The sequence below is a fragment of the Drosophila sechellia genome, chromosome 2R (genome assembly GCF_004382195.2).
Source record: "Drosophila sechellia strain sech25 chromosome 2R, ASM438219v1, whole genome shotgun sequence".
Lineage (NCBI taxonomy): Eukaryota > Metazoa > Arthropoda > Insecta > Diptera > Drosophilidae > Drosophila > Drosophila sechellia.
The window spans coordinates 14,698,445-14,711,459 of NC_045950.1; the positions used below are offsets into that span (position 1 = coordinate 14,698,445).

The following is a 13,015-nucleotide window of genomic DNA, read 5'->3' on the forward strand; positions in this document are numbered from 1 at the left end:
TGAAATAATTAAGTACCGGCTAGGCGATAACATCTGGTAGGAGTATATATATTCGCGTCGGTCTCTCTCCACGTGTCAGTCAGTTCCCAACGATCCGCCTACCCAGACAAGATGAGCTACAGAGTCCAGCCGAGCGGCTTCGCCACCAAGTCCATCCACTCGGGCCAGAGCCCCGAGCAGTGGAAGAGTGCCTCCGTGATTCCGCCGATATCGCTGAGCACCACCTTCAAGCAAGATGCTCCGGGCGAGCACAGGGGCTATGAGTACTCCCGCAGTGGAAATCCCACTAGGAACGTGCTGGAGACGTGCTTCGCCGCCTTGGATAATGCCAAATACGGCCTGACGTTCTCTTCGGGATTGGGAGCCACCACCGCTGTGCTGACTATGCTGAGCAGCGGCGATCACATCATCATGGGCGACGATGTTTACGGAGGCACCAACCGTTTGATCCGTCAGGTTGCCACCCGTCTGGGAATCTCAGCCACCTTTGTGGATGCGACGAATTTGGATCTAATTAAAAGTTCCATCAAGCCGGAGACCAAGTTGGTGTGGATCGAGTCGCCAACTAATCCGTTGGTGAAGGTGGCCGACATCGAGGCTATTGCGCAGCTGGTGCATGGAGTCCGCGAGGATCTCGTTCTGGCCGTCGACAACACCTTCCTGACCTCCTACTTCCAGCGACCCCTGGAGCTGGGCGCCGATCTGGTCTGCTACTCCCTGACCAAGTACATGAACGGTCATACGGATGTGGTAATGGGTGGCATCACCATGAACTCGGAGAAGCTCTACAAAAGCTTGAAGTTCCTGCAGAACGCGGTGGGCATTGTGCCGTCTCCATTCGACTGCTACCAGGTCAACAGGAGTCTTAAGACACTCTCTCTGCGCATGGATCAGCACCAGAAGAATGCTCTGAAGATTGCCAAATACCTGGAGACGCATCCCTTCGTGGAGAAGGTGTTGCATCCTTCTTTGCCCTCCCATCCGCAGCACAAGATCGCTCTGAAGCAGACCTACGGATACAGTGGTGTGTTCTCCTTCTACATTAAGGGCGACCTGAAGCACTCCTCGGCTTTCCTCAAGGCCCTCAAGGTGTTCACCCTGGCGGAGAGTCTGGGTGGCTACGAGAGTCTGGCCGAGCTGCCGTCCATAATGACCCATGCCTCTGTTCCGGCAGAGGATAGGAAAACTTTGGGCATCACTGACGGTCTAGTTCGCTTGTCCGTTGGACTGGAGGATGCCGAGGATTTGATCAAGGATCTGGAGCAGGCTCTTGAAATTGCATCGAAGGCCTAAGTTACTCACATGACATGTATTTTTCGCAGGAATTTTGTTTAACAAAAAACTTATGAATTTGTATATTAATCACCCCAATAAAAGTGTTTTTGTCTCAAATGAATGATATTTATAAACACTTATAAACACTTACGTATGTAAACATATAGACCGTTGGGATGGATCGAATAGATATCACAGAGTTTAGCGAACTGATAACATGTGGTAAATAAAGCTGTGTGTTATTGCTGGTTTTATTTCGCTATAATTGTTGATTTAGTGATCAGATTCTGAAAATTGTTGATGTCTTGATAGGTTTATATACGATCGCAGCTGCATTACCTCCACGACCCCCCATAGAAACAGCCTTGGGAGACCCAAAATTGCCCATTGTCATGTCGATTACCATACGCAAACAATGAATCAGCATGTTTAAATTCGCACCATCATTTAATCATTCTAAGTCGCGATGGAAGAAAATCATATCTGTTGAACGGATGTTCCGATTTGTTTTTACAAAAGTTCGTTTGCCTTTTAGACTAGAGCAGAGTTTAGTTAAATCATGCATTATTTAAGTAACGAAGAAAAAGAAAAACCAAGTTAGGAGTTCTTATCAGTGCTGCTTATCAGTATCATTACTTTCATATGGTAGGCCATAAGCTGTCTTTCGAACCTTATTGCAAGTTCATAAATATGGTCTGATTTCGATTGTGTTGCTTTATTTCGTTTGAAAATTGTATAAAACATAATGATGAGAAAATTGTGTTTATTTTAACAATTCCCGTTACTTGTCTGACAGAATGTAGTTGATTAAACTTAAGCTTTAACATTATATGTACGATATCCAAAACCATACTATTTGAAAGATACATACTATTGTGAAGTGCGCATAGCATTACATGTACAACAAGAGCCATATCATTATAATAAGCAACTGCGGCTTTCCAACATTCATAATTTTGCCTTCTATATATACTTAAGAAATGCATTTCAATTGCTTAAAGTAACCAGTAGTTCGTGTGCATTTCTTGTTCTTAGTACTTGTAACGATAAATAGCGACGCCAGCCACTCCAATTAATATCGTACCCATTAGATAGCCAAGCAGCTTCAGCTGAATGGCAAAATGAGAATTAACAATCGGTTTTTTTTTTATAAAGTGTTTAGCTATCTCACCTTGGAATTGTCCACAAGCGGCTGCTTTTGCCTGGTGGCAGTATTCTGCTCCATTTTTTTGGCCTGGCCCAACATCTTCTGATACATCTCCTTTTCGTTGTGCTCCTCGCGACGAGCCTTGATGAAAAGTCTGGCCAAATCCGATTGAACGGCTCGATTTTCAGGTTCGAGTGTAGCCACTTTTTGCAGTAGCTTAATGGCGCCCTGGGTGTCCGCTTTGCCCTCCAATATCTGCAGGGTAAATTAGGTACTTTGTGAATGGAAATCTATGGTTTTGGGCCAACAACTTACTCTGCCTTTGCGGTACAAGGCTTTGGAGTTATTTGGCTGGCACCGCAGCACATGCTCCACGGACTGCAGAGCTGCGTCATAAGCAGCAATCTTGATTTGTGTCATTGCCAAGTTATTGTAAACGATCAACCGATCCTCCAGCAGGGTCTGCGTGTCGCTGTTCGAGAGCTCCAAGTCTTCCTTGTCGAACTCGGATTCCGGATCCCCATCCCGATTGTCCAGAAAGTCAAGGGCACGTCTGTACAGGTGAATGGCGGTTGTGAACTCCGAACGCTTGTAAAAGAAATTTGCACGTTCTTTCTTGCGCGTACTGAAAAGATGAATTATTTATTAAGAACAGACTAGCAAAGCAAAGAATGAAACATACCCATATTTGCGCAGTATTTCAAAGCTCTTAAGGTCCGCAAAGTCTTCGTATTTGATATCCAAAAGCTCTATTTCGTAGGTAAGCTGAAAAATTGATATATTTGAAGAGTTCTTATGACAATTTGAATATGAACTTACATTCGCATCGGGTGGTACCAGGTACTCGGATTCACCCTCCTTTTTCAGTCCTATGGAGCCGTAGCCGAAGCGGGAATCCACGCTGACTTGGGACACTTCGCCGACCTGCAGCATGGGCAACACCATGTCTAGTCCCTGGACAACCTCGTAGTCTCCCACGTGACACTGGAAGTTCAACTCGTTCTCGACCACCGTGCCGTTGTCCAGTGCTCCCGTGAAGTTCACGGTGACCAATTCGCCGCGAACCGGACGCCTAAACGAGTCCTGTGGTGCCTTCGTGATGGTGCGCTTAATCAGCTGCTTGTTACCCAGTACATCACATTCTTCCTCGACATCCTCCTCCTCCGCCTTCTGCCCGTCTCCAGAAGCGGATGCCGGGGGTGCGCCATCTCCGGAAGCTGCCTCCTCCGCTGCCACCTTGCGAATGTCTTTGGTGTCCTCGGCGTTAGTCAGGTCCTCGAAGGAGCTACTGCTAGACTTCTCCGTATCCATAATTACCTATGCTTGACGAGGCGAAAGTATGTAAATCAGTGGAACTCGGAACAAAGGGCAAAGGCAAAGTGGGAGGGTTGATGAAGTTTTCGGGTGTCAGGACGGCACACGTAATCCCAACTTACAGCAGTATCTGATTGTGGTATCGGATTTCGGTAACAAAAATAATTTAATTCGATTTCAAAAGCCACATACGACAAAAAAGTTAGTGGGAAACGAAAAATAATTTTACGGACTTCTGCCAGCTAGCCAGTGTGCCCAAGTTGCAGTGTGCCCGTTTGCTGATAATGTCGCGATACCGCACCGGTAGTGACTCAAGTGGTTAAAAATTTCATCACATTAGTTTATTATTTATACAGCTTATCTTTTGAAAATATTTATTAGCTACAAATATCCTTTTCTTTATTTTTAAATTCAGTAGCTCAGTTTTGAAGATTTGTATCTGTTTATTTAAAGTATATAGCTGTTATATATATATATATAGCACAAACTTAAGTTCGAAATATAAGACAAACTTGCTGAATTTTTGATGGATATAAAAATATATATTTAAATAAAAGGAAATGTTAGTTTTTAGTTTAATAAAACGGTTTTATATACTCATATTTTTGTACTAAATAAGAAAAAAACTGGAAGTCTCCAATATTTCATAAATTGCATACTGCTTAATGTAAATTTTAAAATTAACTGAGTCTGTCCTTTAAAATGCAAACGCATTACATACCCTTTCCCAATAATAAGCTCCTTTAAGTAGATTTTTTCAATGTATAGATTTATTCGTTAATGTTTCTTCTCTAATGCGATCATTTCAATTGTTTGCGTTGATTGTAAAAAATAAAACAATAATCGTAATAAACGTTAAAAACAAGTTGTACTGCCTAGATACGTAGTGCCAGAGTAAAGACCGCGTTTCATTCAATTGCTTCGTCACCGTTATATAGAAAATGCGTTGTGGAAAATGAAAAGCGTAACATTCACGTTCAAGTTCAAATGATATAATAGTCTTAGTTGTGTACAATCCATCCGTGGGTAAGGTAAGAATTTTGACTCAGGGTTGGTTAGCCCTCGCAATTGTTTGGTTTCGACTAGCCCAAACTGGCTAAACTAAATTAATGTTGTTTTACTGTTCGTTAATCGTTTAAAACTATTATATAAAGTTTAGTTCAGATTTGTGGTTAACTCCTTTCGCGACAACTCAGAGGGGTCTGGGCCTGGTGGAACACGGCTGCATAGTGTAGTGCATTCTACTTCTTGTCGGCATCCGCATTGGACTGCGTGGAGTACGAATATTGAGACCAGTAGTGATTGGCGGCACCGCCATCATTATTGCCAGCGCCGCCGCCCACATTTACGCCTGATCCGCCACTGGCATTTCCTGCCGCTGCTCCGCCAGAACCATGCTGCTGCTGCTGTTAAAGAAACAATATCTCTTAGTGTTGTCTCTTCCAACGACTTGCACAAGACTCCTCCTGCTTACCTGCCACCAGGACATCCACTGTTGTTGCTGCTGCGGATCGGCACTCTGCCAGGCCTGTTGGTTGCCATAACCTGCTGGGAGAATCAACCAACTCGTATAGTCTTTGGCCTTAAGCAGTCGAACACTGCGTCACTTACCCTGCATTTGGTTATAGGCCCAGTATTGTTGCTGGCCCGCCGCTGCTTGCTGAGGTTGTTGGTACTGTTGTGACTGCTGCTGAGTCTGCCAGATGCTCGTTTGTTGATGCTGCGGCGCCTGCTGCTGATGATGTTGGCTGTACGTACTCCACTTGCCGGTAAGGGAGGCCTACATGAGTGATTGAGATCTTAGCCAGCTGTAAGGGGTCGAGGATTTGGACGCACACTTACCTTGCCTCCGCCAGGTGCTCCACCTTGTTGCTTGTACTGATCGTAGCCACCGCCTACAGCGGTGTTATTGCCATACTTGGGTAGCGATTGACCAGCTGACCGCTCATAGCCACCGCGACTATCTTCTTTGGTGTCGCGGTGGCCAGGCCGAAAATCCCGTTGTTGATGAGTACCACCTCCCGAGCGATAGCTACTCTGGCTGCTGCCCCGGTTCCGGTCGTTACTGCCCATTCGACTGCGGTCGTTGCCACGGTCTCGATCGCGATAGTCCCGCGAGCTGCCGTAGCCGCGGTCGTCATACCCACTTCTGCGGTTGTTCTGCATCCAGTTTTGCTGACCGCCACCACCACCGCCACCGCCGCCGCCGCCACCACCACCGCCGCCGCCTGCGTATCCACGGTTACGATTGTCGTATCCACGACTGCCGCTTCCACCGCCACCATAGCCGCGATCATCGTAGCCGCTTCTGCGGCTGTTCTGCACCCAATTTTGCTGGCCACCGCTTCCGCTGTTGTAGCTGCGGCGATTGTCGTAGCCACGACTGCCGCCTCCACCACTATTGCTGGAGTAACCGCCACCGCCGCCTCCCCTGCGGGAGTCGCTCCAACGACTTTCGTGCCGCTGGCCGCCATAATCACGACGTCGGTCATCATTGTAACGATTCCGGTTCCGGTCATCACGACGATAGTTGTCGCGACTTCCTCGGGATCTCTTGTCGCGCGATCTCTCCGCGTCAATGGCCTTCTTGCCCTTCTCGTTGTACTTCTTGACCTCGCTCTTGGCCTCGTCACCAGTCAGCTCCGTGTAGTTTATGTCATCGAACCAGCCAAACTCCAGCGAGGGAAGTGTGAAGTTGGCTGGAAAAAGATTGCGTGTACATCATCAATAAGGCTGTACAAGTGCTATAAGCGCTCATTATCATTACAGATTAGGAATTATTGTAGATGGAGCATAGGGGAAAAGGTGTGGTCAACTTTGGCAACCGGACGTAAAAAGCGCGCATAAATTTAGATTTTTAAGAAATCCAGTTGTGATTAAATTTCATCCTTTATACGTTCCAGTTGCCAAGTGGGGGATGTTATAGAATAAATGTTAATGAATAATGGCAATAATAATAATCAAATTATGAGATATTTTGAAGGGCTTACAGTTACAATTACGTATAGATACATAAAGTGCAGCTGCTTACAAACTAAATACGTTACATAAGTTTTTATACTGTTTTTACTGTTCATTTTAACAAGAATGTCTCCTTATTCAGATAGGTAGAATAATAAGTTATACGATCGTACATTATTCTGGATATTTTTTTTTTTTTTTTGATTTTTTTTCAATTCGTTGCTTTGGTGTGGTGGACAATATTTACCTCGTAAATTATTAATTGTTGATTCTTTAACTGTAAAAGCATTTCCCTTTTCCTCTTTTTCGGCGATGCGACGTTTCAATTCATCTTCGCTGGGTATGCAAACGACCGCAATTCGCTTGAAGTCGTTAAAACCCTTCATTTTACGTCGCTGGGCCGAGGCATACACATTGGTCTACAAGAATACAGTTGGTTGATCGGTTGGTTGGTTGGTGTTGTTTGGTTGAATTGGGTTCAGATTTTGTCTGCCAGTTGTTGTTTGGTTGGATTTGGTTTGGTTGTTGTTGGGATAGTCGTCGAACTTGAGAAACACGTTGATGATACGGCTCGGTTGCAGACCCCGGCTCTACCGGGATCGAACCCAACTCGCATTGAGCTCGCTTTCTGCGCTTACAATCTAACACATACCTGTTGTACGGCGGGACACCCACTTCCTGCCCACACTCCGTCGGCGAGGGAGCGAGGACTTACGGAAGCGGTGCGCCCACACCAACATAATACCTAGGGGGCGGCGTCGGGTTAATGTTAACCCGGCCGCATCTAACAACAGTTGACTTAATACTTTGCATAAGGATAACAGAATGTACTATGGGGGAAAAGTAGTCGCGGTTGGCTGTGCTGCTGGCTGTAGGATGAAGCATCGCATAGCTTTCTGTAGATACACATACATATATATGAGAATAGTTGGCATTTAGAGAGAGAGATAGAGTAGAGATAGTAGGTACTAATACGTATATGTGATTAGATTGTAGGCGAACGAACGATCGTCGATCGGATTTGTGTTTGTCTACTTACAGTGGCTTCCATGCCGCTCGCTCCTCCTCCTCCTCCTTCCTTACTTTACTTCACTCCATTCCATTACACTCACTCATCTTTCTCCAATGCCATTTCCATATCCATATCCACTTCCATCCCCACTTTTCTTACAATGCCCTCTTAACTGCCCCGTCAACTGTTGCGCCTGCACGTAAAACTTAAGCTAATGGGAAATCCACAGATACTTACTGCCTCAAACTTAAGCACTCTAATTATCGGATCGACTTACAATTAGGACATACCTGCATGTTGGTGCCCCATCTAGGGGCACTTGGGCACTCTCTAAAGTTAAGAGCGATGAGCAAAAAAAAATGTATACTCAAATGTACAATTAAAAAAATATATAGCGCAGCATTGTTGTGCCCCGCTGGTAGAACCCCTCAATCCCGAGGAGATCATGGCCCCAGTGTGTTGGGTGGGCGCCAAAGTCATCATCAACGTATAATTCTCGCTTGTTTCGTTTTGTGTTTGGTTATCGTTCGTTCATAGTGTAATCTTCTGTGTTCGTGGGTTGGTGTTTTGTTTCGGGTGTATGTAGGTCATTTGTTAATGGTTTACCTGATCAAGTATGAAATTTCGACGCCGCTTCATGGCTATATCTTCCAGAGCCGCCAAGCTGTTTAAGCATATCTCGTACACCTTGTCCCATCGACCTTTGTGAACAGTCTTGCGGGAGGCGCCATCGATCTGCAAATATTTAGGTTAGTACAGAATATCTTCAGCGCCAAGCTTCATTTAATAACAAACTTACCGTCATCTTTGAAATGAATGCGTCGGGTCCAATCAACTCGTAACGCTTGTCGGCATTCTCAGCCACATGTTTGTGGGCCCAATGGGTCTTTCCGGCTCCCGGCAAGCCAACCAGTAAAATGACTTCGCACTCCTTACGAGATCCGACGCGTTGTGGACCAGAAACTAGCTTTTCGACAGGTACTAAACCGATCAATACATAGCCATCCAGCAGAGCAGCTGTATCCCTTGGCTCGGGCACAACATCCTCGTACTCATCTTCTGTCGTCTGCGACCTGTCCTTTTCCTTTTCGGATTCCGCCTTTTCCGAATCTCCATCGGTCTTGATTCGCTTGTTCGGCGAGGGGCCATCCTCATCTTCTTCATCATTGTTCTCAGAGGGTTTCTTATCCTCAGATGCATTTTCATCGTTGGCCTGTTCTGCAGCAGCATCACCATTTGACACAGCTGCAGTTTCTGCCGACTTTTCGGTAGAAGTTTCAGCTGAAAGGAAAACCCAAATAATTAGCATATTGTGGGATAACTGATTTTGAATCAATCATTACTCACCAGTTTCCGAAGCTTCGCTAGCTTCTGATTCGGGCTTAGCAGCTTCAGCAGGAGCCTCGACTTTAGTTTCGGCTTCTGTCTCCATTTTCGGCGCCGACTCATCCTCTTTGGCTTTTTCAGGATCTTCGGCTTCCTCTTCATCTTTCTCCGAAGAAGCCTTGCCATCTTCATCCTTTTTCTCCACCTCATCATCATCCGCCGTGGCTTCGTCCAAGACCTTCCACTTCTCGCCATCATTGTCATCCTTATCGTCGTCCTTATCCTTGTCTTCGTCTTTACGCGGCTTGCGGCGCTTACGCGTGGGCCTCTCGGCATTCACCAACAGCTGCTCGGTGTCAGAGAAATTTACTGAGTATTCGTAGCCCTTGGTAACGATGTGCGGAAACAGGGCTCCCTCCTCGCCCAATATGCTCTTCTCAAATTCAAACGCAACTCCAAGATCCTCGCCGTTCAGAGTGTAGTTAATTGTGCACGGCTCGCTTTCCAGATCTAAATAGCAGCCGATAACGTCATCCAGCTGGTAAGGCTTGCCGTAATCGGTAAACTCGCTCTGAGTGGCCTTACGCCCGGTTTCGCAGTAGCCAAATGAATGCTCGGCCTCGCCCAGCAACAAGGAGCTCTTGGGCATTGAAAATCCCACGCGGAATCCTCGCACATGCGGCTCATCGCGGAAGTAGTGCGAGTTCTCCGGCACCGACTCCTCGGAAAGGCGCACCTCAAAGCACACTTTGCCCTCGCGCACTCCGTAGTTTGCGCGTGCTCCGGACCAAATAAGCGAGTAAATTTCCGAGGTAAGGGGTTTGGCCGATGCAAACGTGGTTGGGTCGATGCGTAAATGCAAGTCAGAGTCCACTGGAATATAAAAACAAAGGAATGTTAATTACTGTGATGGATCAAGCTGTGTATGTGAATGTAGTAGTTTACTTACGCCAGCTCAATCCCACTTTGTTCTCCTCGATGGTGGGCTCGTCCTCAGGAACTGTGCGCTCCTCGGCCGCTGCCTTTGACTCACGCTTGTCACCTACGCTGCCGCGATGTTTGGGCGATGTTTGGGATCCACTGCGCGATCGGGATTTGGAGCGACTGTGTGATCGCTTGCGGCGTTCCGAGGGCTGATCCTCAGGCTTAGCTGCTGGCTCGGTCTCCTCCTCCGCTTTCGGGGCGGCCGAATCCTCTTCATCAACGTCCATTTTCTGGCTGTCGCCATTTGACTGATGCTCGGCCACAGTGCTCTCGGCTGGTTTCTCCTCTACAGACTCCTCAGTTTGTATAGGCTCCTGCTCCTCAGGGGCAGTATCATGATCCTCTTCCATGGGTTCATCAGCCTCTTCACTCTGTGGTACGACGGCGGGTACTGCCTCTTCGATTGTCTCCTCCTTGTCGTCTGTCTCCGACCTTTCATCAGACTGTTCGGGTTCTGGCTGCGACTCCTCATTGACCGCTTGGTTGACGGTTGTGTCCTCTGTCACTGCTGCAGCTGGTTCAGCTTCCTCCGGCTCACTTTGTTCTGGTTCCGGCTCGGTTGCTGGCTGTTCACTTTCTGGGTCTGGTTGTGGCACTGTCTCCTCCTCCGGCTGCTCCTCTTCGAGAGTATCGAGCACTGGTTCTGCGGCCACGGGAGCAGCTTGCACCGGCGATGGAGAGCGGGACATGGAGCGCGTGCGACGCTGACGGCGGCTTGGTGTGACCGGCGCATTTTCTGGAGGCGGGAAAAGTGAAATGTGATTACTGGCCATTATATAAGAAAAACTTACAACTAACTCACGCTCAGCCGCATACAAACAGAAACCGAAATACAAGCATGACTTGGACGCGGCAAGCCACACGCACACAGAAACACCCTCACACATACACACTGGAACAATCGGGCGCTCAAATGACGCATACACACAAACTTACCACCGTCGCCGGCTCCTCCTTCCACATATGCCCTCAGGCGCTCGACGAGCACCGCTTTGACTCCTTTGGTGTCCAGGCCGCGCGACTGGAGCTCGTTGCGCAGGTCCACCACCTTCATCTTCTCCAGCTTCGCCACATCCATTTTTGCGCTTCAACTTTGGATTGGCGGCAGAAACACACACGCTTATTCACCCAATGCACCGCTGAAAAGCTGGCGATGTGAAAAACTGAATTGGTAGGAATTTCGGGCCAAATCGCGCTGTCTGGCAAATGACACTCACTTTGGAAATGTCACCGTAGTCAAGTCGCAATGGTTGCTAGCACCGTGTGCGCACAATTTAAACGCAATATTCGCTTTTACATTCGCATTTGTTGCGAATAAATAAATGGACCTAAATATTATACCGAACGCGTTGAAGTGAAGTTGGCTGCGGTTGAGAAAACGAAAACGTAGTGCTGCCGTGCTCGCGTTCGATACTTGTGCTTGTGTGGCTATCGATAGCCGGCTGAACATCACTAGCGACGGATGGCGCTATTGTGCATCAACCGTTCGCATGTGCGCTGCAAGAAAATATTTAATGATTGACAATTTTTTAGTTATTACTATATTAATAAGAATTAATAGACAAAAACAGTCAATTATTTTCTTCAACATATAATTAATAGCTTAAATATCAGCATTAGAAAGTGTTTTTCGTTAATACACCTTAGGTATAATGGCCGTTTGGCGCAATCGTTGACAACGACTCCGTGGCGCAACGGTAGCGCGTCCGACTCCAGATCGGAAGGTTGCGTGTTCAAATCACGTCGGGGTCACAATGCAAGTAATATTTACTTTTATTTTTTTAGTATGCAAACATTTTTATATAGAAATATGGATACAAATTTAAGATTTCAAACAAAAATAAAGGTATTTTTTATACATGTATGTATAAAAAAATTTGCATCGGCCGGGAATCGAACCCGGGCCGCCCGCGTGGCAGGCGAGCATTCTACCACTGAACCACCGATGCTTAAACGCAACTTGTCTTACCTTCAATATAAGCTTGGATTGCAAATAGATGGGTTAACTTCTGTAAATTGCTAAAATAATTATTATAATATAAAGCTGAAGTTCTTTAAAATTAACCTAGTAAGCCGCGTTGCTAATTTACTTATTACGCAAAAGTGAATGTTTTTGATATTATAGCATTTGCCTAACTTGTTTATAGTTAAAACGTGTTTTAGTAACATCGATTGTGGCCATGCCCCTTCAGCAGAACAAGTGCTTATTAACACTCACTTATAATTAAATTTGGAATATATGTTATCGACATGCAATACTCATGTTGCTATAAAATCTATAAGTTAAAGATGCACAATCCAAAATTTCGCAATTGGAGCGCTTGAATTAAGGAATATGACTCTTTGGTGGATGATAAATGGTCTTTTGATCCTGTGGACAGTATCAGTGGTAAGAATAAATAAAATAATCATAAATGAAATTTGCTGCGATAATATATTTATTTTTAATTTTTAGGGCTCAAAGAAAAGCAACTATGAAGTCCGCTTTGAGTCGATAGATGCCTTGAACGGCAGTACCGAAACCCTTTTCCTATACCAGCTACGATTGCTCGGCAGAAACCGCATGATAAATGGAAGTCTTATTTTCTTAGAAGATTTGGACGATACGTTCGACGTCCTTTTCGAATCCCACGCATTCAAGAATGGTTATTGGGTCAAGGGAATCGTGAACGCCGCCACCAAGCCATGCGAATTTTTCACTCGCTACTACATTTCCTATTTCCGAATAATATCGCCCGAATCGAATTTACCCACTACCGGTGCTGAAGTTTGTCCTTTTCGAAAGGGTACATATTATGTGAAAAACGGCGTTGTTTCTACCGAAGATTGGCCACCCATTGTCTTCAAGGGTCTTAACAGATACACCATTTCGTATCTAAAAAATGGCGAAAGTACTGGGGGAGTTCAGTTTGCAATTAGTATAACAGAAACTGTCATATAGTCTTAAAAATGTATAATACCACGACGAAATATATGGCATAAATGAAAATGCAATT

The 13,015-nt window shown here is 45.8% G+C and overlaps 4 protein-coding genes and 2 non-coding genes across 13 annotated transcripts; 3 read left to right on the top strand and 3 right to left on the bottom strand.

Moving 5' to 3' along the window:
* Positions 1–47: 47 nt before the first annotated feature.
* On the top strand, positions 48–1,396 carry LOC6609825 (cystathionine gamma-lyase). The gene has a single exon (XM_002034443.2). The coding sequence runs from the start codon at positions 112–114 to the stop codon at positions 1,291–1,293; it is 1,182 nt and encodes a 393-aa protein (XP_002034479.1). The 5' UTR covers positions 48–111; the 3' UTR covers positions 1,294–1,396.
* Positions 1,397–1,969: 573 nt separating this feature from the next.
* LOC6609826 (peptidyl-prolyl cis-trans isomerase FKBP8) lies at positions 1,970–4,006 on the bottom strand. Of its 2 annotated transcripts, none has more exons than XM_032717062.1 (6): positions 3,859–4,006; positions 3,242–3,739; positions 3,105–3,187; positions 2,738–3,047; positions 2,447–2,677; positions 1,970–2,384 (listed from the first exon to the last, which is right to left on the bottom strand). In XM_032717062.1, exons 2-6 carry the CDS (start codon positions 3,731–3,733, stop codon positions 2,307–2,309), a joined length of 1,194 nt encoding a protein of 397 aa, XP_032572953.1. In that variant the 5' UTR covers positions 3,734–3,739; positions 3,859–4,006; the 3' UTR covers positions 1,970–2,306. The 2 variants fall into 2 exon arrangements, with proteins under 2 accessions (XP_032572953.1, XP_002034480.1); XM_002034444.2 differs by having other exon boundaries at positions 2,304–2,384; positions 3,242–3,744.
* Positions 4,007–4,484: 478 nt separating this feature from the next.
* On the bottom strand, positions 4,485–11,395 carry LOC6609827 (heterogeneous nuclear ribonucleoprotein U-like protein 1). Of its 7 annotated transcripts, none has more exons than XM_032717057.1 (11): positions 11,237–11,393; positions 10,956–11,158; positions 9,985–10,755; positions 9,057–9,908; positions 8,509–8,990; positions 8,316–8,444; positions 6,945–7,116; positions 5,579–6,435; positions 5,348–5,516; positions 5,211–5,284; positions 4,485–5,142 (listed from the first exon to the last, which is right to left on the bottom strand). In XM_032717057.1, the coding sequence occupies exons 2-11, from the start codon at positions 11,095–11,097 to the stop codon at positions 4,978–4,980; spliced, it is 3,813 nt and encodes a 1,270-aa protein (XP_032572948.1). In that variant the 5' UTR covers positions 11,098–11,158; positions 11,237–11,393; the 3' UTR covers positions 4,485–4,977. The 7 variants fall into 7 exon arrangements, with proteins under 7 accessions (XP_032572948.1, XP_032572947.1, XP_032572951.1 ...); XM_032717056.1 differs by having other exon boundaries at positions 10,956–11,166; XM_032717060.1 differs by having other exon boundaries at positions 4,485–5,139; positions 5,211–5,281; positions 10,956–11,393.
* A 304-nt stretch (positions 11,396–11,699) lies between these two features.
* Positions 11,700–11,771, top strand: Trnaw-cca. Its single transcript has one exon. It is a non-coding gene; the product is annotated as a tRNA-Trp (tRNA).
* Positions 11,772–11,897: 126 nt separating this feature from the next.
* Positions 11,898–11,968, bottom strand: Trnag-gcc. The gene has a single exon. It is a non-coding gene; the product is annotated as a tRNA-Gly (tRNA).
* Positions 11,969–12,136: 168 nt separating this feature from the next.
* LOC6609830 lies at positions 12,137–13,013 on the top strand. Its single transcript, XM_002034446.2, has 2 exons — positions 12,137–12,408; positions 12,475–13,013. Exons 1-2 carry the CDS (start codon positions 12,355–12,357, stop codon positions 12,958–12,960), a joined length of 540 nt encoding a protein of 179 aa, XP_002034482.1. The 5' UTR covers positions 12,137–12,354; the 3' UTR covers positions 12,961–13,013.
* The last annotated feature ends 2 nt before the right edge of the window (positions 13,014–13,015 follow it).

Excerpts from the sequence above, each read along its gene's own strand:
- LOC6609826 (XM_032717062.1), bottom strand. The coding sequence starts at position 3,733 with ATGGATACGGAGAAGTCTAGCAGTAGCTCCTTCGAGGACCTGACTAAC. Across the intron at positions 3,188-3,241 it reads TGGTACCACCCGATGCGAAT|CTTACCTACGAAATAGAGCT; the intron begins GTAAGTTCATAT and ends TCAATTTTTCAG. Across the intron at positions 2,678-2,737 it reads CCTTGTACCGCAAAGGCAGA|ATATTGGAGGGCAAAGCGGA; the intron begins GTAAGTTGTTGG and ends TTTACCCTGCAG.
- LOC6609830 (XM_002034446.2), top strand. The coding sequence starts at position 12,355 with ATGACTCTTTGGTGGATGATAAATGGTCTTTTGATCCTGTGGACAGTA. Across the intron at positions 12,409-12,474 it reads TCCTGTGGACAGTATCAGTG|GGCTCAAAGAAAAGCAACTA; the intron begins GTAAGAATAAAT and ends TTTAATTTTTAG.
- LOC6609825 (XM_002034443.2), top strand. The coding sequence starts at position 112 with ATGAGCTACAGAGTCCAGCCGAGCGGCTTCGCCACCAAGTCCATCCAC.
- LOC6609827 (XM_032717057.1), bottom strand. The coding sequence starts at position 11,097 with ATGGATGTGGCGAAGCTGGAGAAGATGAAGGTGGTGGACCTGCGCAAC. Across the intron at positions 9,909-9,984 it reads CAAAGTGGGATTGAGCTGGC|TGGACTCTGACTTGCATTTA; the intron begins GTAAGTAAACTA and ends TTTATATTCCAG. Across the intron at positions 8,445-8,508 it reads CATTCATTTCAAAGATGACG|ATCGATGGCGCCTCCCGCAA; the intron begins GTAAGTTTGTTA and ends AAATATTTGCAG.